General features: G+C 47.8%; 2 protein-coding genes and 1 pseudogene across 4 annotated transcripts; 2 read left to right on the top strand and 1 right to left on the bottom strand.

The window, feature by feature from the left end:
- Window positions 1–586: 586 nt before the first annotated feature.
- On the top strand, window positions 587–702 carry LOC118590504 (annotated as a pseudogene).
- Window positions 703–10,009: 9,307 nt separating this feature from the next.
- Window positions 10,010–18,482, top strand: Tmem97 (transmembrane protein 97). Its single transcript, XM_036197113.1, has 3 exons — window positions 10,010–10,230; window positions 15,760–15,904; window positions 17,045–18,482. The coding sequence occupies exons 1-3, from the start codon at window positions 10,105–10,107 to the stop codon at window positions 17,302–17,304; spliced, it is 531 nt and encodes a 176-aa protein (XP_036053006.1). The 5' UTR covers window positions 10,010–10,104; the 3' UTR covers window positions 17,305–18,482.
- Ift20 (intraflagellar transport 20) lies at window positions 18,169–23,703 on the bottom strand. Of its 3 annotated transcripts, XM_036197114.1 has the most exons (7): window positions 23,523–23,701; window positions 22,780–22,877; window positions 21,464–21,693; window positions 21,191–21,319; window positions 20,026–20,111; window positions 19,073–19,176; window positions 18,169–18,530 (listed from the first exon to the last, which is right to left on the bottom strand). In XM_036197114.1, the coding sequence occupies exons 4-7, from the start codon at window positions 21,315–21,317 to the stop codon at window positions 18,449–18,451; spliced, it is 399 nt and encodes a 132-aa protein (XP_036053007.1). In that variant the 5' UTR covers window positions 21,318–21,319; window positions 21,464–21,693; window positions 22,780–22,877; window positions 23,523–23,701; the 3' UTR covers window positions 18,169–18,448. The 3 variants fall into 3 exon arrangements, with proteins under 3 accessions (XP_036053007.1, XP_036053008.1, XP_036053009.1); XM_036197115.1 differs by lacking the exon at window positions 22,780–22,877; XM_036197116.1 differs by lacking the exons at window positions 21,464–21,693; window positions 22,780–22,877 and having other exon boundaries at window positions 23,523–23,703.
- Window positions 23,704–23,819: the final 116 nt, after the last annotated feature.

Here is a 23,819-nt window from a genome sequence, read left to right as displayed (position 1 = left end):
CTTTACATATCCAGATTCTCCAGTTGTCCTCCAAATTTCACTTGGAGGTGTTCACCCCCAATTCAGGATCAAGGATCAGACCTTGTATTGGTTTTCTTTTTAGTGCTAGTAGAAAAGGCATTGAGCTGGGCTGGAGGGATGGCTCGGTGGTTAAGTTCACTAGCTGCTCTTCCAGAGGTCTTTAATTCAATTCCCAGCACTCACATGGCAGCTCACAGCCATCTATAACTAGTCCAGTGGGATTGATGCCCTCTTCTGGTGTGCAGATATGTATTCAGATAAAACAGCCACATACATACACACACACACACACACATCTGCCCGGTGGTGGCACACGCCTTTAATCCCAGCACTCAGGGGACAGAGGCAGGCTGATCATTGTGAGTTCAAGCCCACCCTGTTCTACAGAGCTCATTCCAGGACAGTCAAGACTACACAAAGAAATTCTGTCTCAGGAAAAAAAAAAAAATCAAATAAACTAATCTTAAAAAATAAAAAGAAGAGAAAAGGCAGAGCCAGCTGTCATGAAGGAAGATAGACAAAGATCTATATAGTCAGTTTGTTTCCTCGGGTTTAGATATCTGTTAAACATTTTTGGAAAGACTATCAGGCTTGTGTGTGGTGGCTGCAAATGGCAGTCTCCTTGGGAATGCATGGGCCTGTTACGAATATAGGTTGCTCTGAGAAGCCTTGGAGACAATTTTCTGGTGACTGTTCATGTCTCTGATCTCAGTATTGTCCCCAGTCCCTAGTCCCATGGATATACAGGATGCCTTTGGAAGGCCCCAGGGCACAGTGGCCAAGTTATCATGTCCATCCACACCAAAATACAGGATAAGGAACACGCGATTGAGACCCTGTGTAGAACCAGGCTCAAGTTCCTTGGCCACTAGATCCACATCTCAAGAAAGTGGGGCTTACCCAAGTTTAACACAGATGAATTTGAAGACATAGTAGCTAGTGGCTGTGGAATCAAATATATTCCCTGTCGTGGTCCCCTGGGCAAGTGGCAGGTCCTGCGCTCCTGAAGGCTCCCCTGTGAGTCCTAAACCCTAAGTAAAATTCAGTAATAAACCTCACATGAGGTGGAGGGTATGTGTGTCGATGATACTTTTTAAGGGGACATGAGTGGTTTGCCCCCATTCCATCCCATCAGGAGGCACAAATATTTTGTCATATTTTGGGTGATAATTTGTATGATCATGTGATCAACATTGATTACCAGAGGTCTACACTGTGCAAGAGACCCCCTCTTCTCTTGTATTAACTAACCTGTGGAGAAATTGGTTTTGGCTTTTCTAAGGCAGAGCAATGGAGTCTGTCTTTGAACCCGTGATCTCCCAGCCTCTGCCTCCCAAGCACTAGGATTACAGAAGTGGGCACCACACCCATGTGGAGAAATACTTTGAGATCACATTTTATTCTTCAGCAAATGGCACACAGTGACATCTGTTGATGGTCTTTGCCCTGTTATTTGCTACTAGTTGGGAAATAATTTATTAATGTTGCCATTTATCCAGCACACCTTTTTCTAAGATTCCAGCAGATTCATACATAGTGAGAGTCACCAAAATTTCTGCATAGGAACTGGCCCCAGTTGATGGACTGCAGGCATGCAGCTAGTCTGGATTTTCACGCCCCCTAGTGACAAAATGTGGTCAGGTATCTAAATAACCTCTGAAGGAAGGGAAGAAGGTGTAATTGCCTTAGAACTATGATGTGATCCTTCCCATGCTCTCTCTTACTTTATGGCCACTAGGCTTTGACCATGAAGAGCATAGGTGAAGCTGATCACTGTTTGGATCAAGCTTAATTAGAACATGGCCATATTTACTCTTTCGATCCTGTCCATGATTTCAGTTACACAAAGGCAGAAGAGTAGCTTGGATAGTGGCTGGCCAAGAGATCTTGGATAAGCCTGAACTACTTACATTCTGGATATTTATAGAAGCTAATGGGTGTTGTAGAATATTATTTTAAGATGTGTTACATTTGTTTAATAATGCAAAGATGTGTGGCATTCTTTTATGTTGCATTTGTTTAACTCTGTGTAGCTGCGTTCCTGTGCCTGTCTAAAACACCTGATGGTCTAATGAAGAGCTGAATGGCCAATAGGAAGGCAGGAGAAAAGATAAGTGGTGCTGGCAGACAGAGAGAATATATAGAAGGAGAAATCTGAAAGCAGAAAGAGCAAGAGAACAAGGAGAGGAGGGTGCTAGGGGCTAGCCACACAGCCACACAGACAGCCACAGAGTGAGAGTGAAAGCAAGATGTACGGAAGTAAGAAAAGAGATAAGCCCAGAGGCAAAACGTAGATGAGTTCATTTAAAGTTAAAAAAAACTGGCTACAATAGCCAAGCTAAGGTCAGGCATTTATAATTAAGAATAAGCTTTGGGCCAGGCGGTGGTGGCGCACGCTTTTAATCCCAGCACTTGGCAGAGCCAGGCGGATCTCTGTGAGTTTGAGGTAGCCTGGTCTACAGAGTGAGATCCAGGACAGCCAGGACTGTTTCACTGAGAAACCCTGCCTTGAAAAATCAAAAAAAAAAAAAAAAAAAAAGAAAGAAAAGAAAAGAAGGGCTGGAGAGATGGCTCAGTGGTTAGGAGCACTGGCTGCTCTTCCAAAGGTCCTGAGTTCAATTCCCAGCAACCACATGGTGGCTCACAACCACCTGTAATGAGATCTGGTGCCCTCTTCTGGCCTGTAGCCATATATGCAGGCAGAACACTGTATACATAATAAATAAATAAATCAAAAAAAAAAAAAAAAAAAAAAAAGAATAAGCCTTGGGCTGGAGAGATGACTCAGCCATTAAAGGCTAGGCTCACAACCAAAAATATAAGAATAAGCCTCTGTGTGTGATTTATTTGGGAGCTGGGTGGTGCCCCCCCACACACAAAAAAGAGCAAAGAGAAAAAGGAGAAAAAGATTTTTAAAAAACCAACAATAAATGGGGCCAGTGGTATGGCTCAGTGGGTGACAATGCCTGCTACCAAACCTGGCAACCCGAGTTGGATCCCTGGGGTCGACTGGGTAGAAGAAAGCATTGCCCTCCTCACGTGTCCAAATGCACACACACAAAGTGAATAAATAAAAGCTGGGCATAGTGGCACATACAGAGGCCTGAGGATCTCCGATGTCTACCACACAAAGACACGTCTCTGATGAGGTCTGAGAACTGAACCCATGCATGGGTATAGAGATACAAATAGAGAGGGCAGTTTGATGCTATGTCCGTGTAGCAGAATAATAGCAATGGGTTCACACCGGGGCATGTGAGCTCCTCAACCATGGATTCTTGGATACATTTACAGTACCAGGCCTGTGTTTCTTCCTGTGTGACAGGCCTTCAACCTAATAAAGTGGTTGGTTATCCCAGGCCACTATTGTATCCATTGACATATCTTGCCACACTGGTCATTAGTGCAGCTCATAGGGTTCACAGCTGGGTCAGACTGCTAATTGCTACTCCCCACCCCCTGGCAGCCTGCCTATCACCTTCTGGTACTGTGGCAGCTAGCCAGTAAGGAGGGCGCTTCCTGGTCAGGATCATCTTGATTTCTCCATGTCCTGTGGCCAAAGTGTGGTGTCGTTGGCAATAGTCTTACCATCAAGTTCTGGTGGCAACCAAGAGCAGTGGGAATAGCCTGTATTGTGTTGGGGGTCCCAGGACACCTCTAAAGATATACCTGAAGGGAAGGTACCCCATACCTGGCATAGGACTTTTTATTTGGCGACATACGGCTTCTTATCTTCTGTGTATGGTAACTTCAATTAAACTTTTATGAATGTATGTTTTTTATTTGTTTGTTTATTTTGAGTCAGGGTCTCACTTTGTAGCTCTGGCTGGACTGGAATTCACTAAGTAGACCAGGCTGGTCTAGAACTCACAGAGATCTGCCTGCTTTTACCTCTCAAAGTGTTAAAATTAAAGGCATATGCCAGGGGCTGGAGAGATAGCACAGTGGTTAAGAGCACTCACTGCTCTTCTGATAGGTCCTGAGTTCAATTCCCAGCACCCACATGGGTGCTCCCAACTGCCTGATGCCTTCTGTTGTGCAGATATACATGCAGACAAAGTACCCATATACAAGAACAAATAAATCTTTAAAAATAAAGGCATATGCCACCGTATATATTTAGGTATTTAGGAAGCTTATAAAACAGGCTTCCATATGGCTTTTTCAAAGATCTTCAGTGTTGGTTATCCTTCTCCTGATCCCCTCCTCCACTCTGCCCTCCCTCCCATCCCCCTCCTCACTGAGACCTCTCTTTCCATTATTCCTTTCCTCCTCATACCACATTTAAGCTCAGGGACCACTGAGAAAAGGTGGCTGGAAAGACTGTGAGAGCCAGAGGTTGGGAAGGACCAGAGTGAATCTATCTTCTGGGCACGACGGGACAGCTCTCAGCAGTGTGGTATGTACACTGGTGTGTGTGGTCAGCACAATCGGTGAACTATAAAAAGGGAGACATGGAGTTGAGAGGGAGGGGGTGAGTCATAAAGGAGTGGGCCACTAAGTCCACCTCCACCATCAAAATGTACTTGAGCCGGGCGGTGGTGGCGCATGCCTGTAATCCCAGCACTCAGGAGGCAGAGGCAGGCAGATCTGTGAGTTCGAGGCCAGCCTGGGCTACAGAGTGAGTTCCAGGAAAGGCACAAAGCTACACAGAGAAACCCTGTCTCGAAAAACAAAACAAAACAAACAAAAAAAAAAGAGGCAAAGCATGGGTGACCATCACCTGAGCCTTAAAATATACAAGGATGGGATGGAGGAGGCAGGCTGCTGTGGTGAGGAGGGAGGTGTGGGTTAAGTGGAGGGCAGAGGGAAGCAGGGACAGAGGAAAGCTCTGTGCAGTTGCCATAAGTGGGTAAAGCCTAATCTAGCCGGAGCCTCCTCCACGCCCCTTCCACCTAGGATAGTATTATGCCAGAATCCCCTTCCTACCACTAGGGGGCACTAAAGTGTTTGTCTCAAATAATATACATACACTTTTTTTTTTTTTTTTTTTAAGCTGAGGATCGAACCCAGGGCCTTGTGCTTGCTAGGCAAGCGCTCTACCACTGAGCTAAATCCTCAACCCCATACACTTCTTTTTTAAAGACATTTATTTATTATGTTAACAGCATTCTCTTTGCATATATGCCTGCAAACCAGGAGAGGGCACCAAATCTAATTATAGAGATTAACATGTGGTTGCTGAGAATTGAACTCAGGACCTATAGAAGAGCAGCCAGTGCTCTTGTCCTGAGGCATCTCTCCAGCCCCCATTTTTTTTTTAAAGATTTATTTATTATGTATATAATGGTCTGCCAGTGTGTATGTCTGCAGGCAAGAAGAGGGCACCAGATCTCATTACAGATGGCTGTGAGCCACCATGTGGTTGCTGGGAATTGAACTCAGGACCTATAGAAGAGCAGCCAGTGCTCTTAACCTCTAAGCCGTCTCTCCAGCCCAATTCCAATTTTTTTAAGGCAGGGTCTCATGTAGTTTAGACTGGCCTTGAACCTGCCATGTAGCCAAGTATGTACGCCCATGCACTCCCGATTCTGCTGCCTCTGCCTCTCAAGTGTTGTGACTAGACACGTATCATCATGCTGGGCCTGCAAATAATTTTTCAGAGATCTTTGTGCTGACATATTTATTTAGTAGAGAAAACAATTGCTTGTGGTTTTCGTAAGTGTAAGGCTGTGGAGTCATGTGTACTTCTCTGCTAGCTTTTGTAAGTCCAGTAACTCTGCTCCCCACTGACTAAGGTTTTCAGAACGCTAAAGCTGTGTTTGAATTAATTCCCACTTGTTAGTGACACACATCTGGGACGCTGTACAGTGTCTGTATATCACCATACTTGGATCGACTTGGTTACACTGATTCCACACATCGGGTAAGGTGCTTTGCTGTGTCTAGTTGTTGTTTTAATGTAAAAGGCCTGGTATTCAAATAATTTACAAAGGCCTTAAGCACAGTCTCTTCCCAGGAAGACAGGGAAGTCACTGAGCACCATGGTGACTGCAGAGTAGCTGTATCCCCCTCCTCCAGTCTCTCCAGGGCCACATGAGTGACTTCCTGAAATTAATAATTTCAGTTTTAGGGCTGGAGAGATGGCTCACCAGTGAACCATGTATACCACTCTTGAAGAGGGCCTGAGTTCAGTTCCCAGAACCCACACTGGGCAGCTCACAACCACCTGCAACTCTAGCTCCTGGGCATCCTTACATCCTCTTCCAGCTTTTGTGGGCACTGTATTCACATGCCTGTGCCCTACACACATACACACACAGAGACAGACAGACAGACAGACAGACACAGATTAAAAGATTTAAAAAACAAAACAAAACAAACTTTTGCTAGGCGTGGTCCACACCTTTAATGCCAGCATTCAGAAAGCAGAAGCTGCTGAATTGCTGAGTTTGAAGCCAGCCTGGTCTACATTCCGAGTTTCAGGATAGCCAGGGCTACACAGAGAAACCCTCAAAAACAAACAAATGGAGGAATGGAGAGATGACTCTGGTTAAGAGTACTGGCTGCTCTTCCAGAGGACCTGGGTTCAATTCCCAGCACCCACATAGTAGCTCACAACTGTCTGTAACTCTCTGGTCCCAGGGGATCCAATACTCTTACAGGACACTAATAATATAAACAAATAATCTTAAAAGATGGTTTAAAATATATTTTAAAAACAAACCTTTTAATTCAAAAATGAAAAAAAAAAAAAAAAAGCCAGGTGTGGAATGCCTTTAATCCCAGCACTCGGGAAGCAGAGGCAGGTGGATTTCTGTAAGTTAGAGGCAAACCTGGTCTGTAGCATGAACTTCAGGACAACCTGGGCTCCATAAAGAGATCCTATCTTAAAAAACAAACAAAAATTTTAAAAAAAGAAAAAGAAAAAGAAAAAAGAACCTCTGATCTCGCACTAAAACTGAAAACAAGACCACAGCTGGGGGTGGGGTGATATTTTGGACGTAGGGCCTTTGGCTGGAAGCATTTGGCCTTGAAACCTTTATCTGTAGATAACAAACTTGGCTGGGTTTGTTACACCAACAGCTGTCCACTTGCCTTATTCCCTGGGCAGAAACCTGCCTGGGGCCCCACACTTCTGAAGCCGGAAGCCTCCGTTAGGATGGAGTCCAGGGGTCTACACTCTTCATGCTTTACGGGGTGCTGCAGTCCTCAGGGCTATTCTGAGAGAGCCGGTCTTTTATCTGAATATAGCTGGGTACAGTGACCCCAACCTGACCGGGCCTTTCCTGGGCCTCGTCTGGAGAGGACGCTTGTGGAGAAGGGACAGAGGGAAGGCCTGAACTAAACACCACTTCCACCATGAAGAGTCCGAGGCTGGAGGCAGGTGCCACTCTTGCCTTGTTACGTTGTGACCTGGACAAACACTGCGTCTGTTTCCTCACGAGTTGTTGGGCCCTCTGAGGACTTCACATCCACATAGATGGTTTAGAGATGGGAGAAAGGGAGGCTGTTCACATAGAACTGGAGGCCTGAGCTGAGGATGGGCAACAGCTTTTCCTTAAAGCCTTTCTTCAGACAGACTCTCCTCAGTGGCCTGAAGTTCCTTTGGTATTAACCTTTTGTTCTGTCTTGGGTTCATTTGTTTTGTTTTAGAAAAATTACTTTGGAGCATTTCTAAAAGGTTCTGGATATTGAACATTCATTCTCTGACCCAGAGGGCCTAGGCAAGCCAACCTGGGTGGAATCCTGTTCTCATTGGTCATCCCTCACCATCCCCCACATTTCCCCAGAGTACTCTTGAGTAGAAGCAGCAGGAAATATTAGTTAGACGGATATATAGGGGGAAGAATAAGATAAAAAATACAGGATAGCCTCGAGAGGGCCTGGATCCTAATTCATCGGGCCCTGTCTCTGCCTTAAGGTCTTTAAAGGAATCCCCGGAGCACAGCCAAGTGCAGACCATCCCAAGCACCTGGTACTCTGGCCCATGGTCCAATCATCCTCTTTATGCAGACCTGCTGGGTAAAGCCACTAGGAAACCTGAATGGGCTCCAACAGTCATCTACTCAGACCTTGCAGGCTGCTGTTTTCTCTCTCCACCCTCCTCACTGTCCTCCACACCCTCAGCAGTCACCTCAGAAACTGGCACCTGGCTTTGTCTAGGGCTTAGCTTCCCCACAGCACAGGCTGTTCATTTTCCCACATTCCTTAAAGCCAGGTCACCAGCCTTCCTGCTCCCCAAGGCCACATCTCTGCCCTCACCCACCTCCCTCTGTTACTGCCTGGTGGCACTGAGTACTTTGTCCACAGGCCACATCTCCAAAGACCTTCCCCCTAAAGGCAGAACGTCCCAAACTCCTGGCCCACTGGCTCCTCAGCAGGGCCTAAGCCATTTACCTCTCGACATTCTCCCGGTCACCAGCATCCATGGCCTCATCTCTCCCTGCCCTCCTCGGGTCCCACACTGGATCACTTCAACCACTCTGGTCCACCTTCAGATCACCTTTATCTTTCTGACCACCCCCTCCCTGGTGCATGCAACATCATTTTCCTGAGCAGACCCCACACTGGAGGAAACAGCCTAGGAGACAGGGGTCTCCAAGTCAAGGGCCACCCACTTCCGCATTGCCAACCCCTTAGGACTCAGACTACCTGGCCTAATCCTAATCTCTGCCCTCTTTTCCTCCTCTATGGGCAGAAACTTCGAACCCATTTAAACATGTTTTGTTTCTTGGAGGCAGGGTTTCTCTGTGCATAGCTTTGATTGTCCAGGCTGTCCTGGAACTCACAGAGATCCACTTGGCTCTGCCTCCCAAGTGCTGGGATCAAAGGCGTGCGCCACCACAGTCCAGCTCATTTAAACACCATAGTCCGATTCATTGAAATGGGCACGCTGGGGCATGACTTGAATCCCAGAACTTGGTAGGTAGAGGCAGGGTGGAGCTCTGGGAGGTCCATACTAGCCTGGTCTACACAGCCAGTTGCAGGCCAAACAGGGCTACATAATGAGAGGCTGTCTCAAAAAATAAATAGGAAAGAAAGAGGCCATGTTGGAGTCCGTCTCTCCACCCCTTTATGACCAGCTGTCTGTACTCCCAGACTCCATTCCCCACCTCATGATTCACTGCTCTACAGCCAGACAGCGCCTGCGATGCGGCCGCTCCACTCCTTCCTGTGACCAGTCTCTTGTTGGCCCGAGGTTCGAGCTCCCTAGACATCTTACATGCACTTTGCTCTCTACCCTCCAACCCACTTAGATCGCTGTCTTACAAATCTAGTCACCAGGTTCCTCCACCTGCCGGTTAGGCATGTTCACCCAGATGCTGCAGCCTACTCAAGGTCTTTGTTTTGGCTTGAGACAGGGTCTCTATCCCTGGCTGGCCTGTAACTCCTAGGTAGACCAGGCTGGCCTAGACCTCAGAGAGGTCTACCCATTGCCAGCACTTTGGGGGGTGAGGGGGTGGAGGGGGAAAGAGTCTGTTTCAAATCACGCAGGTGAAACAACCCAGGACTCCTTGAGTGCTAGGCAAGTGCGCTCCCCTTGAGCCAACTCCCAAGTCCTAACCTTGCTCAGTGTCTGCAAGCCCAAACTGAATTGATTTCCTTTGAACCCACTTCCCGTGCCCCCTCTTCTCAGTGAACGGCAGCCCCCTTCTAGTCCCAAGCCTAGCAGGGCCGGGGATATAAGCTCGTTATTTGTGGGCTGGGCAGTGATTTTGGAGCCAGCGCGAAGGCCAGTCTCGTGGCACTCCGGCACCGTCACTGCATCCACGGGCCGCAGATCCGGGTCCGGAAGAGAACCCGGCTAAACGAAAGATACGCGGCACGGCCACCACCACCCTGCACGCGAACCCGCCGACGTGGACGGCTCGAGCCCCGCCCCCTCGCGCGGCGCTCCCAGCAGCCAATGGGAGCAGCTGGGAAGCCGTCGCTCAAACTATAGCCCGGGTAGGCAGTGGGCGGGCCCCCTGGAGCCACCGCCCACTCGCGCGCCGCTCGGTGTCCCTTCGGCCAATGGGAGCGGCTTGCGTAGGCCGGGGGCGGGTCCCCGCGGCCCACAGCGCGGGCGCCGGGCTTCTTCCCACGTCGCGGGCTCTGGGCGCTGGCGTGTCAGCCGCATCCCAACCGACGGGACGGAAGATGGGGGCTGCGGCCGCCAGGCGCTGCGTCGAGTGGCTGCTGGGCCTCTACTTCGTCTCGCATATCCCCGTCACGCTGTTCATCGACCTGCAGGTGGTGCTGCCGCCCGAACTGTACCCGCAGGAGGTGAGGGCCCGGGGGTCCCCACGTGGCCGTCGCGGTTCCCGTGGGCTCGGTGCCTGACGTGGGCCCAGGCTGGGTCTAACAAGCCAAAGACCAGCGCTTTGTTCCTGTCAGCCCAGTGGTAGGGTGCATGCCTAGCACTCAGACGGTCCTGGGTTCGAGCTGCATTTACTCGCCAAACCTTTGCAAACCTTTTGCCCTCTGGGTGTGTTTCGCGCCCACTGTTCCAACTGTGGAGCGAAGGGAAGTTGCCTGGGTGAACCAGTCTGTCACCTGTTGGATTTTGTTAAAGTTATGTTTGGATGGGCTTTAAAAGTCCAGTGTAACCCCAGAGGGAAAAAAAAAAACCCGAGTAGATTCAAGGCTGTCTGAACGGTTTTGCCCATGGTTAGTCTGCGTGGTATTCATACCTGGGTCTGCTTCAGGAGAGGTGAGGAAATGCCTTTTCAGGTGGGCTGTTTGAATTGGGTTGGGAGTGAGCTGCATCCTTTGACCCAAACTTGAGTGATCTCCCCGCTTTATCTGAATCTGTAACCTTCCAGGGAATTTCTGCATGCTTCTCCAAACTACAGGCAGACTGATTTATCCACCTAAAGATTTAGTTTGCTTGGCGGTAGTGGCGCGGAGGCAGAGGGATCTCTGAGTTCGAGGCCAACCTGGTCTACAGGGTGAGTTCCAGGACAGCCAGGGCTACACAGAGAAACCTTGTCTTGAGAAACAAACAAACAAACAAACAAAAAGGTTTGATTTTTGCCTCTGAAATGCTCTTTAAATGTTTCTTCTTTGCACGGCAGTCGTTAATCTGAAATTCATGAATTCTCAAAGGTGTCTGCAAAATTGTATGTACCTTGTGTCCTCTGAGAGGGGTCTGGGTAGCTGCATCACTGGAAGTTGTTGCTCACCCAAGGTTAGGAGAGGCGCTCAGCAGTCACCCCAGCCCCTTCAGTCTCTGGCTTGTTTGTGGAACCACATGACTAGAAAGGCCTTTGACCTTTCCCATGGGAAAACTGTAGGTAGTATGTAGCAAGAGCACTTGGCTTTTCCAAGAACGGCCTGAGTATCTTGGCATGTTTAGGGCTCTATGGCTCCAACTTTTCTTCCTTTAAAGTAACAGTTCATTGAGTACATTGCGGGAGGGCAGTAACTAGGGTTACTGCAGCCACAGCTTTGAAAGAATAGGTTAGATAGTAAACTCAAAGCTAAGTTGTGGGGTTAAGGTGTGGCTCCTTGGTGAAAACATTTGCCCAGCATGCATGAGGCCCCTAGTTCAAATCCCCGCACCAAGAAACACTATGTGTGTCTATAAACAAGTCATGTCGTTTTGTATCATTGCTCTAACACGCGGTCAAAGATGCAGTGGCTTACTTTACCCCAGATTTACTCTTTGGCTGTTTGGAGGTTAGAAATTTAAAATGATAGGCCCCGGGCTGTAAGGGGAAATATGCTCCTCGCTCCTTGGAGCTTTGTGATGCTGCCAGTGTCTGGTGGCTTGTTTTGCAGAGCTGAGGGCACACTTGCCATGCAGTCTAGCCACTGAGCTCTATCCCCTGACCTTTGCTTGTGGCCCTTTCACCTCAGGCTCTGCCGGTCATCCATCATATGGCCACTTCATCTGTATTCACAACTTCCCGTCTTCTCTAAGGCCACGTGTAATAAATACATTAAAAGATCCCTTTGAATAACACATCTGTGGTCCTGCTAGGCATGGTGAGGACATGATACCTTTGAGTGCCATCAGTCTGCTGCCACAGAAGGGCCTGAAAACCTAAAGAGACCACCAGAACTGCACTGGTTATCAGCCTGAAGAAAGGCAGCCACCTATTGCCACTTCTTTGAGCTTTGGTAGCAGAATAGATAAACCCAGGGCTTTGCTTACTGAACTGTCCTCGGCTCTTGTTTTTATTTTGGTAATTTTTTTTTTTTTTTTGAGAAGAGGTCTCCACGAAGGTGGCGACAACATGCCCTTAATCCCAGCATTCAGGGAGTTCAGGGACAGCCAGGACTACACAGAGAAATCTTGTATTGACAAACAAAAACAAAAAAGAAAGAAAAGAAAAGGGGGAGGGGGTATCTCATGCTAGCACAGGCTAGCCTCAGACCCCCAGCATTCACTGTCTGAGCTGTAGAGGGTCCGGGCGTGAGCGGCTAGAGTGATAGCTTTTGGAGATAGGGTCTCACTACTCAAAGCTGCCTCTGTTTCCCTGACAGCTCCTGTTTCTTTCCTGATTGCTAGTCCTCATCCTGATCACCACTCCTCAAACTACTAAAATTTGATCAGCCTTATACAGACCACCAGTTAAAATTTATTTTTGTTTTTCGAGACAGTGTCTCACTGTGTAGCTCTAGCTGTCTTGTAACTCAATATCTAGACCTGGCTGGCCTCGAACTCACAGAATTTTCCTCCCTCTGCCTCCCAAGTGCTTGACTTAAGGCCTGTTGTCACTGTGCCCAATCTCACATTTGATCTGATGAATTTTTATCAGCTTCCAAGCTAGGGATGTAGCATGCATGGGTCATGTGTGTAACACGAGCATGGTGCTGGATTTCCTGTCTAGCCCTTTAGCTGTGTCTCCCCTTGTGTGCCTGTGTGGAGGTCACAGGACAATGTAGGGTCAGATCTCATCTTCCATCTTTATAGGAGTTTGGGATCGTGGATTCGGTCATCAGGTTTGTGCACCAAGCACTTTAGCCACAGAACCGTCTTGCTGGCCCTGCCTTTTTGATGTCCTGACTAAAACTGTGTGTCTGTATTGTTGGTTAGTAAAGGCATACACGTGGGCCCCCTGCTGTGGAAGATCCATACCCTGCTCCCTCTTGTCTTGAATGATACCTGAATTTAGAACCGGTTTGGTGGCACTCAGGAGGCTATGAGATAAGGATGCCTGAGCTCAAGGCCAACCTAAGCTACAGAGCAAGACTCTCTAAAACAAACAGCAAAGCCCAAATTTACACCCCCAAAAGAACAATTATAAAAAGCTAAAACTTTTCATCTAGGGTTTTTCCCTAAAAATGTGGAAGGCCTCAGTGGTTGGGCTGAAATTTGCAAACTTTGTTTGAATCAGATCAGGAGGGCTGAAAACCATTATGAAATACTTGACTTAAGCTTGGGTTCAAACAGAAAGGAAAGGAAGCATCTTGTAGAAATCTCTTGCAAATGAGCGAACCAGTTCTGTTAAAATAAGAGAAATGTGTGAGCCCATAGATCTGAAAGCAGTCTATCCTAATCTTAAATGAGGCTCTGCAGGATTCAGTAGCAGACCAGTTCAGAAAGACTATGTGTTCCAGGTAGGGTGTAGTGTAAATGGACATTTTTTTTCCTTTAAACCTTGGGGTGCAGGGCTTAAATGTTGAGCAGTTGCATGCTTAGATTTGGTCGTGTTAAACTGGAGTGTCTTTGGGTATGGACTAACCAACCACCACACACAGGCCTTCATCTTAGCCACTGTTCTACAGGCCGAATGTATTAATCACTGCATCTGAACACAGCTGAGGGTCACCAGCACCATTTTATTAGATGGAGAAATACTGTGCTGGTGTTTAGGCCTTGCCCAGAGCCCCCAGCTCCTGCTGTCCTACCCTCCCACAGGGCCCTCCTTGTCTTCGTCCACTCTTTGTCCAGCCTGTTCTGGCACAAGGCAGGTGGTAGGGCCTGTGGGCTCCAGCTGACTGGGAGTTCAGCATTGCAGTACTGCACATCTGTCTAGACCTGAGGAGTGTTTCCAGTGACATTCAAATGGCAGAAATGCCTGTCAGTACTTGACTCTGAAGTCAATCTTGCCAAGCGAGTAGTTGTAATGTGAAGCTGTGTGTGGTGGTGCACATCTCTAATCCCAACACCTGGGAAGCAGAGGATCGGGAGGTCAAGGCCAATCTGTTACAAGAGACCCTGCTAAAAAACCAAAAAAATGCAAAAGGAAAGAACCATTTAGTCTAACTTGCTCAGTTTACAGATGAGGAAGTGGAGTCCCGAGAGAGGCTGCCTTAACCTTCACTTACTGCCCTGAAAAGTGCTCAGGAGGACGCAGAGGGTAGAAAGCTGAGCGAGCTGATGTCTGTGACTCCAGCACAACAGTGTTTCTGGCGCTTGCTTAAAAGCTTTTGTGGTGACAAGGCCTCTGTTCCACAGTAGCTAGCCTCTGTCTTTGCTGTGACTTGGGTTTTTTTATTTGTTTTGGAGACAGGTCTGTAGCCCACACCTAGCCTCCAACTAGGCTGGCCTTGAACTCCTGATCCTCCTGCCTCCACTTCCCAAGTGCTGGGATTGCCAGGTGCCACCACACCCTTTATCTTTTGATTAGGAATTAACACAAAAAAATCACCCTAGGTTTTCCATTGTAAGATAAACACCCTGGAGTTGCCTTTATTATTCATCATGTCCTGACACTCACTTGGCTTTGAAGGTGCATTCGTGTTACCTCCAGGCTGTTTTGTCACTAATTTGCTTCCTTTTTGAGACAAGACCTCATATAGCCCAGACATATAGCTGCAGATGACCTTGCTTCAGGATGCTGAGTGTGACAGGCCTTTGGCAGTAGCCTCCAGGCCCCTAGGCTTCTGGCTCCTGTCTAGCAGAGTGGGCAGCTGCAGGTCCCGCCTCTTGCTGTCTGTAACCAGTCAGCATGGACCTGCAAACTTTGATTTGTTCGGATGATTACAAGTGTGAGGCTGGAGCTATTCCCAGACTGCAGGCTCAGGCCTTGCCAGAACCTTAATGCTGTGTACTTGGGGGTAGTTCCAATACCCAGCTGGTCTTCTAAAGAAAAAAAGATTGAAGATAGTGAATGAAAAGAAATGTGTTTGTAATATTAGGATTGAAATGTCTCCACAGAGGTTAGATTTACTTCCCTTCTACCCTCAACCTCAGCCCCCAAGAAAATTCAACTGATTTCTACATTTGAGGAATCTAGGTGTACAGTTGTGAAAGGGAAAACATCAGGATAGATTTTTTATTTCCTTATCAAGAAATGTTAGCAGAATGTCATTGTCACTTGCTAAACATCCCAAGAAGCTTCTAAGTGGCAGTTACCATAGTTCTTCAGGAACATACCTAGGTTTGTGCTATCACAGAGTCATGAACAAATGCACAGCAGCACTAAGACTAGGTTGGAAGAGCCCATGAAAGCTTACTGTGCAGAGAAGGTAACATCTGAATTATGACTAGTTTTTATTAATGACCACCTAGGCCAGTTTCTCAGCTTGTGGGTCATGACCCCTTGGGGAGGGGGGGTAAAATGACTTTCACGGGGGTTGCATATCAGATATCCTGCATATCAGATGTTTACATTATGATTTGTAACAGTAGCAGAATTACAGTATGAAGTAGTAACAAGATAATGTTATGGTTGGGGTCACTGCAGTATGAGGAACTCTGTTAAAGCGTCACAGCGTTAGGAAGGATGTCAGCAGAGTCATGTCACCGCTGCCACCAGGGCTGCACTGGGAGGGACTCTTGCCTGGGGTCTTGGTTCACTGGAGCCACTGAATCTGTGCAGGCCGCGTAGCAGTACTCACCAGGATCCTGTCTTTTTCCAGTTCAGCAACCTGCTGCGGTGGTACTCTAAGGAGTTCAAAGACCCTCTGATGCAGGACCCCCCAGTGTGGTTCAAGTCCTTCGTCTTCTGTGAGCTTGTGTTTCAGCTGCCCTTCTTCCCCATTGCAGCCTACGCCTTCTTCAAAGGTCGGTAGTGTGGGCAATGTGAGTTTTGCTCAGAAATCTCTTGGAGGAGTGAACCCCTGTAGCTTGAAGGATCTGGTCTCCACTAGCATAGATGTCACAGGGACATTAAATGTAGCTTAGCTCATGTCCCATAAGCTGGGCTGCCTCAGTTACTTAGACATCACTCATGATGTGAAACCTGAGGCCAGGAATAAGCTTGTTCCTTTTAACCCACCATATACACGCACGGTTTCTTTTATCTGTGGCCTGCCTTCCACTTAGGATAGTATATTGTCTTATAAGCTTGAAGCATCAAGCCAATCCCTGAAGAGCTTAATTTCTCATTTAAAATGTATTCCTGGAGAGATGAAGAGGCTGAAGAGTTAAAGGCTCAGCAGTTAAAAGCACTGGCTGCTCTTCTAAAGGACCTGGGTTTGGTTTCCAGCACCCACAGGGCAGCTCACAACCATCTGTAACTCCACACTGCACACAACATGAGTGCAGGCAAAACACTCAGACAAAAAATAAGTGTTGACGGGCAATAGTGGCACACGCCTTTAATCCCAGAAGTCAGAAGGCAGAGATCTTGGAGTTTGAGGGCAGCCTGGTTTATAGAGTGAGTTCCAGGACAGGCTCTAAAGCTACAGAGAAACCCTGTCTCAAATTAAATTAAATTAAATTAAAAAATTTTTAAAAATATTAAAGTTAAAAGTTTCTTAAATTAAAATGAAGCAGCCGTGTCCATCCTTGGAGACTAAGCTCATAGAGTAGGAAACCTTACTTCCCTCTAGCATCTTCTAGGCCCAGGATCCAGCTGAGCACCCTTGCTCATGTGGATCCTTTGAGTGCTGGGGCAGGGTCCCCTGCTGCTGGGTTTTAGATCAGACTGGCCGAGCTATTTTGCTGCCCGTTTCCTGAGCTATACGCCAGTCCTCACCCTCGGTGACCTGGGTCTGGTCCTAGCAGTCACATACGCTTGCCTGTTGAGTGGTGTGACATCCAGATTTTCATGTGTGTGGTCTGACTTTCCATCAAGAGGAGGCAGAACCATCAAGCTGAGAGGGAGCAGACAAGCAGGGATGGGATAGTGTGTCCCAGACACCCTGGGAATCACCAGACCTGATTTTAACCCAATTGTCTTTTTTTCTTCCTCTGCTTCAGGAAGCTGCCGGTGGATCCGAATCCCTGCAATCATCTATGCAGTTCATACGATAACCACTTTAATTCCAATCCTCTATACATTTCTACTTGAGGATTTCTCCAAAGATGTTGCTTTCAAAGGACAAAGACCCAAGAATTTCCGTGAACGACTAACCCTCATAGGTGTCTATGCCCCCTACTTAATCATCCCCCTTATACTCCTCCTGTTCATGTTGCGGAACCCTTACTACAAGTATGAGGAGAAAAGAAAGAAAAAATAAGGAACAGCCACTAGCCCACTGGGAGAGATCCCACAGCCCAGCTGCCTTTTGGACACTACAAGAAAAACTGCTGTGAAGCCACGTTTCCGCAGCCCTTGAAACACCACCACTAGTGCACAAGGAAAGACAGTGGCACAAGCCAAGCCCCACCTTCCAAGGACTGAACAGGCCAGCAGCAGGGATGGGACCAGCAAAATGGTGCCCAAGTTCTGCCACAGCATTGCTAAAAAAACGGGCAGAGAAGAAGCCGGTTAGCTCCTGACCTAGAATGCACACACCTAACTAAATCCTCGACTCGCCCTCTATAGCTGATCACTAGTCAAGAGATGAGCAGTGGGTGTTTCAGGCCACGTGAATGTCACAAATTCTGTCTCTTTAACATCCATGGAAACCTGCCATGGTTTCCTGCCTGTGCCTCACCTCTGGGAGAAAAAGATACTGTAGCACAAGTCTATGCCAGAAATATTGACAGTGGAAGGTGGCCACTTCCAGGGCACCCCATCTTCCGGTCATCCTGCTAGTACTTGTACTTTCCAACTCTGACGTCACACCACTGGGCTGCCTAGTAGACAGCTTTGCCCTTCCTCTCTGCCTGGTCTTCCCAGTTTGTCCAGAGTGACTGTCCCAGTGTGTGTCCGCTCTTCAGTGGCTCTCCTTACAGAAACAGAAGATTGGTGGGTGCTAAGTGCTGCTGTTTCTCACAAGCCACATTGCTGGGGTTATTACTGACTTGTATGTCTGGTCCAAATAAAGGTAGCTGCAGATCACTGCCTGGTTTGTTGTGTGGATGATGGTGTTAGAACACTTGAGTTCTCAGAGGGTGTGCTAACACACACATAGCACCAGAGAAGAAAGACCACGCCATTTGCTAATGGTATTTATTGCTTTTCATTGAGAGCTTTTTGAATTTACAAAAAAAAGAAAAAGTTTACAGGCTGTTTAGTTTGTGCAGAGAATGCAAGAGGTGAGGCCCTGTGCTGCCTTGCCACTGCCCCAGAGGTACCCCACAGGTATCCCACAGCAACACTGCCTCCTTATACACTGCCGTGACACACTTGGTCATCAGTCAATCACTGGAATGGTACAGAGGTGGTTGGTTTGGGTGCTTTTTTACCTTCCTGCTATAAATAATGGAAATTTCCGTTCATTTCTGAAAAATAAATTGGTCAATAAATTCATTTTGTTCTGCTTCTACTTTACACAAAGCTTCATATTCAACCCGATACCTGAAAAACAAAATTGTTAGACGCCCTGAAAAGAATGAAATAAAAACAAGACAATTCTTTGAGAGTATAGAGCTTTAAACAGTTGCGAGAATGGTGAGCTATGAAGTCAAGGCGAGAGTGTGAAATAAAGCCCAGGGCTGGAGAGACGGCTCAGGTTAAAAGCCCTGACTGCTCTTCCAAAGGTCCTGAGTTCAATTCCCAGCAACCACATGGTGGCTCACAACCATCTGTAATGAGATCTGGTACCCTCCTCTGTATACATAATACATAAATATTTTTAAAAGCCCTACTTGGAGCCACCCAGGGGGAAACCTCCATCCCTAGGGAAGGCCCAGGAGGTGGCCTCAGCCCTTGTTACAGGAGCCTGTGCTCAGACCATGGGAGGTCTGGCGTTAACCAAGTCCCCACTTTGTTCTCATCAAATGTAATTTGATCTACAAGACCCTCCTCAGTGGCATGCTCCACCTGGGAAAGGATGCCGGAAGACAAGGGGGCAGGGAGGAAAGGAGACTGCAGCTGAGCGCTGCTTAGGGTGTGCTTACCTCTCCAGTTGCATTTTCTTTTCTGCTATCAGTGCTTGCAGCTGCTGCTGCTGGGCTTCCCTCTGCTTTGCTATGGACTTGAGCAAGTTCCGAGCACCGATGGCCTGAGAAACGTTGCCAAAGAAGGCACGGTTTAAACTCGAGAGTCCTCCAAGAGGGAGAGACCACGGTTTTAATGGCTACTCAGGTCTATTAACCCACTAATCCCAAAGTGCTTGGTGAAAAATGACAAGAGGAAGTAGTCTGGTCTGCACGTGTATGCAGTGGCCTATTGGGAGGCATCACTGATGCCTTTTACCAAGTCATCTGTACCAGGCAATCTTTCATGGCTTCATTTATAAAAGGAGGGTAAACACCCACCAGTCCTACCATGAAGATCAAAAGGAGTACCAAGTATGTACTGGCCAGGCTAGAGAGGACTCAGTGGTTAAGAGCACTGGTTGCTCTTGGAGAGAAGCCAGGTTCAGTTCTGCAGGCACCCACATGGCGGCTCACAAGTATCTGTAACTTCAGTTCCAGGGGATCCAACACCCTCTCTGACCTCCAAGGGCATAAACACCAGGCACACACACAGTACATGTACATACATGTAGGCAAAACAGTCACAGATTGATTTATGTAGGGACATCAATCAATCTAAAAATTTGGGGACTGGAAAAGTGGTTCAGTCATTAAAAGCACTAGCTGTGTCTGCAGAGGACCTACATTCAATTACCAGCACTCACGGCAGCTCACAACCAAACATTTCTAATTCTAGCTCCAGAGGATCTGATACCTTCTGGCTTCTAGACAAGCACATATATGTGCACAGACATTCATGCAGACAAACATTCATTCATGAAGTAAGTCTTTTAAACATCTGTTAACGCCTGTGTTAAATAAATGAGCCGACCATCCCTACAATAAAAACAAGGCCTGCAGGATTCCTGGCCAAGGCCAACTGCTGATCTTACCTTCATCTTCTCGTTCTCCGCTTCTTTTGCGAGCTGATCCACAAGCTCAATCAGACCACCAACTATTTTCTGAAACTGGCCAATTTCTTTGAGGGAAAGAAGAAAACATCCTCATTAGCATTCCTTTGAAGGAAGGAAGGCACAGCTAACTGCCTTCTGTGTCACAGCAGCCTGCTGCCTACCAACCTAAGCCTGCCACCATTTGGTCAGCCCTAGAAGAGGGCCAGGGTGAGGGCTAGACTTTGTGCATGAGCTCCAGGGTGGGCCCAATGCTACCTCTCCCAGAAAAGACTCTTGGACACAAGTGTAGCCTCTGGACTGGCCAAAGACTCAACACTGGGTTTCAATAAAAGGTAGTGTGAGAATCCCCACCTGTAACCAGGCTGGTAGAAAACTCACATCATTTAGGTGCCCCATTTCCCATTCACTTTTTTCAATGCTCTTGGCATGTTGGAACCCTATTTCATTTTATGAAACTAGGCCAGAGAAGTGGGCCACAGCACACAGCAACCATTAAACTGGGAACTGATACCATGAAACCTGTCACAAAACCATGGTCCATAATCTCTTGCTTCAGGTGTGAAACCCCAGCACTAGGGAGGCTGAGTTAGGAGAATCATGAGTTCGAGACCTACACACAACATACATAGTGAGACCCTCAAAAAAAGGAAAGAAAACCCCTTGCTCCAGCTTAATCTGGCTTTTCCCACTGGCACTGGGCTGGCTTAGCAGCTAGGAAAGGGGCCTCCTAGAGATCTGAGGCTCAAAGGTCACCACTGTGCTGAGCTGCTCCTGGAGACCTCAGTTACCACCTCTAACTCCAAATAACACAGATCCTGCCATGAAGACTACCAAGAAATCAAATCAGAATATATAATTCCATTTCCCACCTCCAAGTCTAATTATCTATCATGAATTTTAAGGTTGTTCATCTAAAAACACCCACCCCCTGTCCCCCAGTCCAATGTGTTGCTTGGGACTAAATGTGGGACTCCACGGCAGCATAAGAGGGCAAGCAGAGAAGGTTGGGTATGCATGGGAATCCAGAAACCAGGCTCAATCCAGGTAGCAAGCAACTCCATTCTGCAGACCAAGAGTGACTGTCAAGGTGGGGTAATGAATTTGCCCAAAGCAGAATGGCACCGTGTCTCCAAATGATACTCACTGTCCACAAAATCCTTACACTCTTCCTTGAGCTCTATGGTCTGCTGGGTAACTTCTGGGTCCAACACCCGAAGCTTGTTCAGCTCATCAAAGTGCAGTCCTGCTTCCCCCAAGATATCCTTGGCCATAGCTGCAAAGAATCAGCCCCAACCTGAATTTCATCCCAGACACCCAAGATAATCCAGGCTCCACCTCAGCCCACTCCAGTCCCCAGACACCAATGTCAAGCCTCCTCATACTCCCCACTCCCTCTGCCTCCACCTCTCAGCCTCACCTTTTCCCTTCCAGGCTCCCTAGAGAAGTTCTGCTTTGAAGGGGTGACAGTAGCAGTCAGGAGGTATGTCATAGGAGCAAGGGGCAGGAAAGAGTAAAGTCCAGTTGCTTGTCACAGGCATCGTTCACTCAACACACATTGCTTGAGTGCCTACTACATGCCAACACTGCTAGATGCTGGGTGTAAAGATGAATGCAACATGGTGCCTGCCCTGGAGCAGCACAGTGTAGCTGGAGGAAAACAGACATGTAAACCTGAAAAACTACCGCATTAAGTGATTTTACAGAAATATCACTAAGCCAACAGGAGAAAAAAAATGAAAACAGCAGTTCACTTGGGTGCATCTGGCCTAAGCTGTGAGCCATAAGCACAGTTATAAGTCCCCATTTATGTACCCCAAAAAGCCTTCCAAACGTATGCACCGACATGCCACAAAATAAATAAATAAATAATCTGGGTGAATTAAAAGTTTTTAGTTAAAAGCCAGCAATAGTCAAGCATGACTCCAATTCTAGCGCTTGCGCCAGAGGACCACAGACACAAATTTAGGACCAACCTGGGTTACACACTAAGTTCCAGGCTATCCTGTGCTGCTTAAGACCCCGCCTCAAACAAACAAACAAACAAAAAAAAAAAAAAAACCTGTCTTCTTGTGTTGTCCTATTTGGACGACCACTTTGAGTACTTAAGAGCTACCAAGGATTAACTGGACCAGGTACTATAGCAAAGTTTATTCAATATGAGGATGCACACACCCATTTAAACGTCTACCACCTTCTGCGTTTGCATGCATTTATTCAAAAAACTGTGGAATCCCTGCTCCAAGGACAGAGTGAGCACAATGTCTCTGGACAGAAAGGAAGCAAATAACCACAAACTGTGATAAGAATGTGAGGAACCGTGCTCAGTGCTCTGTGAAGCCGCTGCAGGAGACCATAACTCAGTGGGCAGAGGGAGGTTAACAAAAGCCTTCAGAAAAAAATTAATAAATAAAATAACAGGAGACCTAAACGTGTGCAAAAAAAATCTTCTAAGAGAAGGTGGGAGAGAGGCATTCTGGACAGAGGGAAAAGCACATGGGAAGATCCTGAAGCTAGAATTTGACACAAGGGCTGTTGTGATAAAAACAACAAGGGTCGATTTAACACTAGAGTGGGTGTTAAATGCTGGGAAAGCCCCAGGAATGAACTTGAATCTTTATAATGGTGTAACAGCTGGTAGTGGATTCCAGCAGTGCTCATCACCAGGTTTGGAAAGATCACTCACTGCCTTGGCCAAGCGGAGGAAAGGCAACAGCGGCACAGGGGCACACCTACCAGACTCTTCACCGTGAGCCTAGCATCTAAGCAGGTTGCCTGCAGGTAAGCGGCACTCCGTTAATGTTTGCGGAATGAATCAATGTGGAAACAGTAGGCTGTAACAGAAGAAAAGACTTGAGGCTGAAGACGAGCTAGATGTTTTCTGCGTCGATAGAATTTAGTAATAGAATGCTTAATGCAGCAATTTGGAGATGAGTGAAGAAAGAAGCCAAACACGATTGCCATGAATCTGGACTGGATCGAGTGTATGGCCGGAAAGGACAGTTTAATGAGGGGGGTAAGAAAGAGCTGCAGTGAAATGGTTCACAGTGGACTAATAGATCCCCATCTTACCCCCAGCTTCCACCACAAACATGTCCCAGGGACCTGGGACAAAGTTTCCTAAGCATAAGGGCGGTAACTGGCTCCACGCGCCCTGGCTCTCCCAGATCCGCAGGCACTGAGAACAGTTGCGGCTGTGGGGTGTGGAGAAGGCGCTGGCACAGTCAGGAAGCACTGGGCGAAGGACGCGGCGGTCTTTACTGTTACCCTCCTGCATTGTCCGAGCCTCGGTTTCCCGGAGAGATCGTAGGGAGCCGCGCTCTAGGGCAGAGCTGGGTGTAAACCCGCTCTCTCAATTAAATTCTGAGGGTGGGAAACCGCCGCTTTCGGCCTGGGCTTGCCAATTCTCAGCGCGGGGCCACGTCGGCCTTCTCTAGTCCCCAGTCTACCACGTTCCCCGACCTCAGATCACGACATACCTGCCAACCCGCCTCAGCGGCGCGCTGCGGCCCAGATGACTGTCCGTGGGAAGTTCTCTCCTGTAACCGCAACTGGCCGCTGCCACGGATACAGGACCTATTAGCCACACGTCACCACCGGCACCAGAACCACAAGCTTCCGCCCATCCCGCAGTGCCCGCTGGGAAATAGAGGCAACCCGAGAGGAGCGGTAACTGTCCACGAGACCCAGAAGCCTTTGCGCCGGAAGCCGTCGGAAGTAGATTTGCTCTCACACCCGGAAGCGGAAGGAGGCCAAACCTCAGCGGATGCCCGTCT

The sequence above is a fragment of the Onychomys torridus genome, chromosome 8 (genome assembly GCF_903995425.1).
Source record: "Onychomys torridus chromosome 8, mOncTor1.1, whole genome shotgun sequence".
In the NCBI taxonomy this organism is placed as follows: Eukaryota; Metazoa; Chordata; class Mammalia; order Rodentia; family Cricetidae; genus Onychomys; species Onychomys torridus.
Note: the sequence above shows the minus strand (reverse complement) of the source record. Positions and strands in the feature narration are given on the sequence as shown.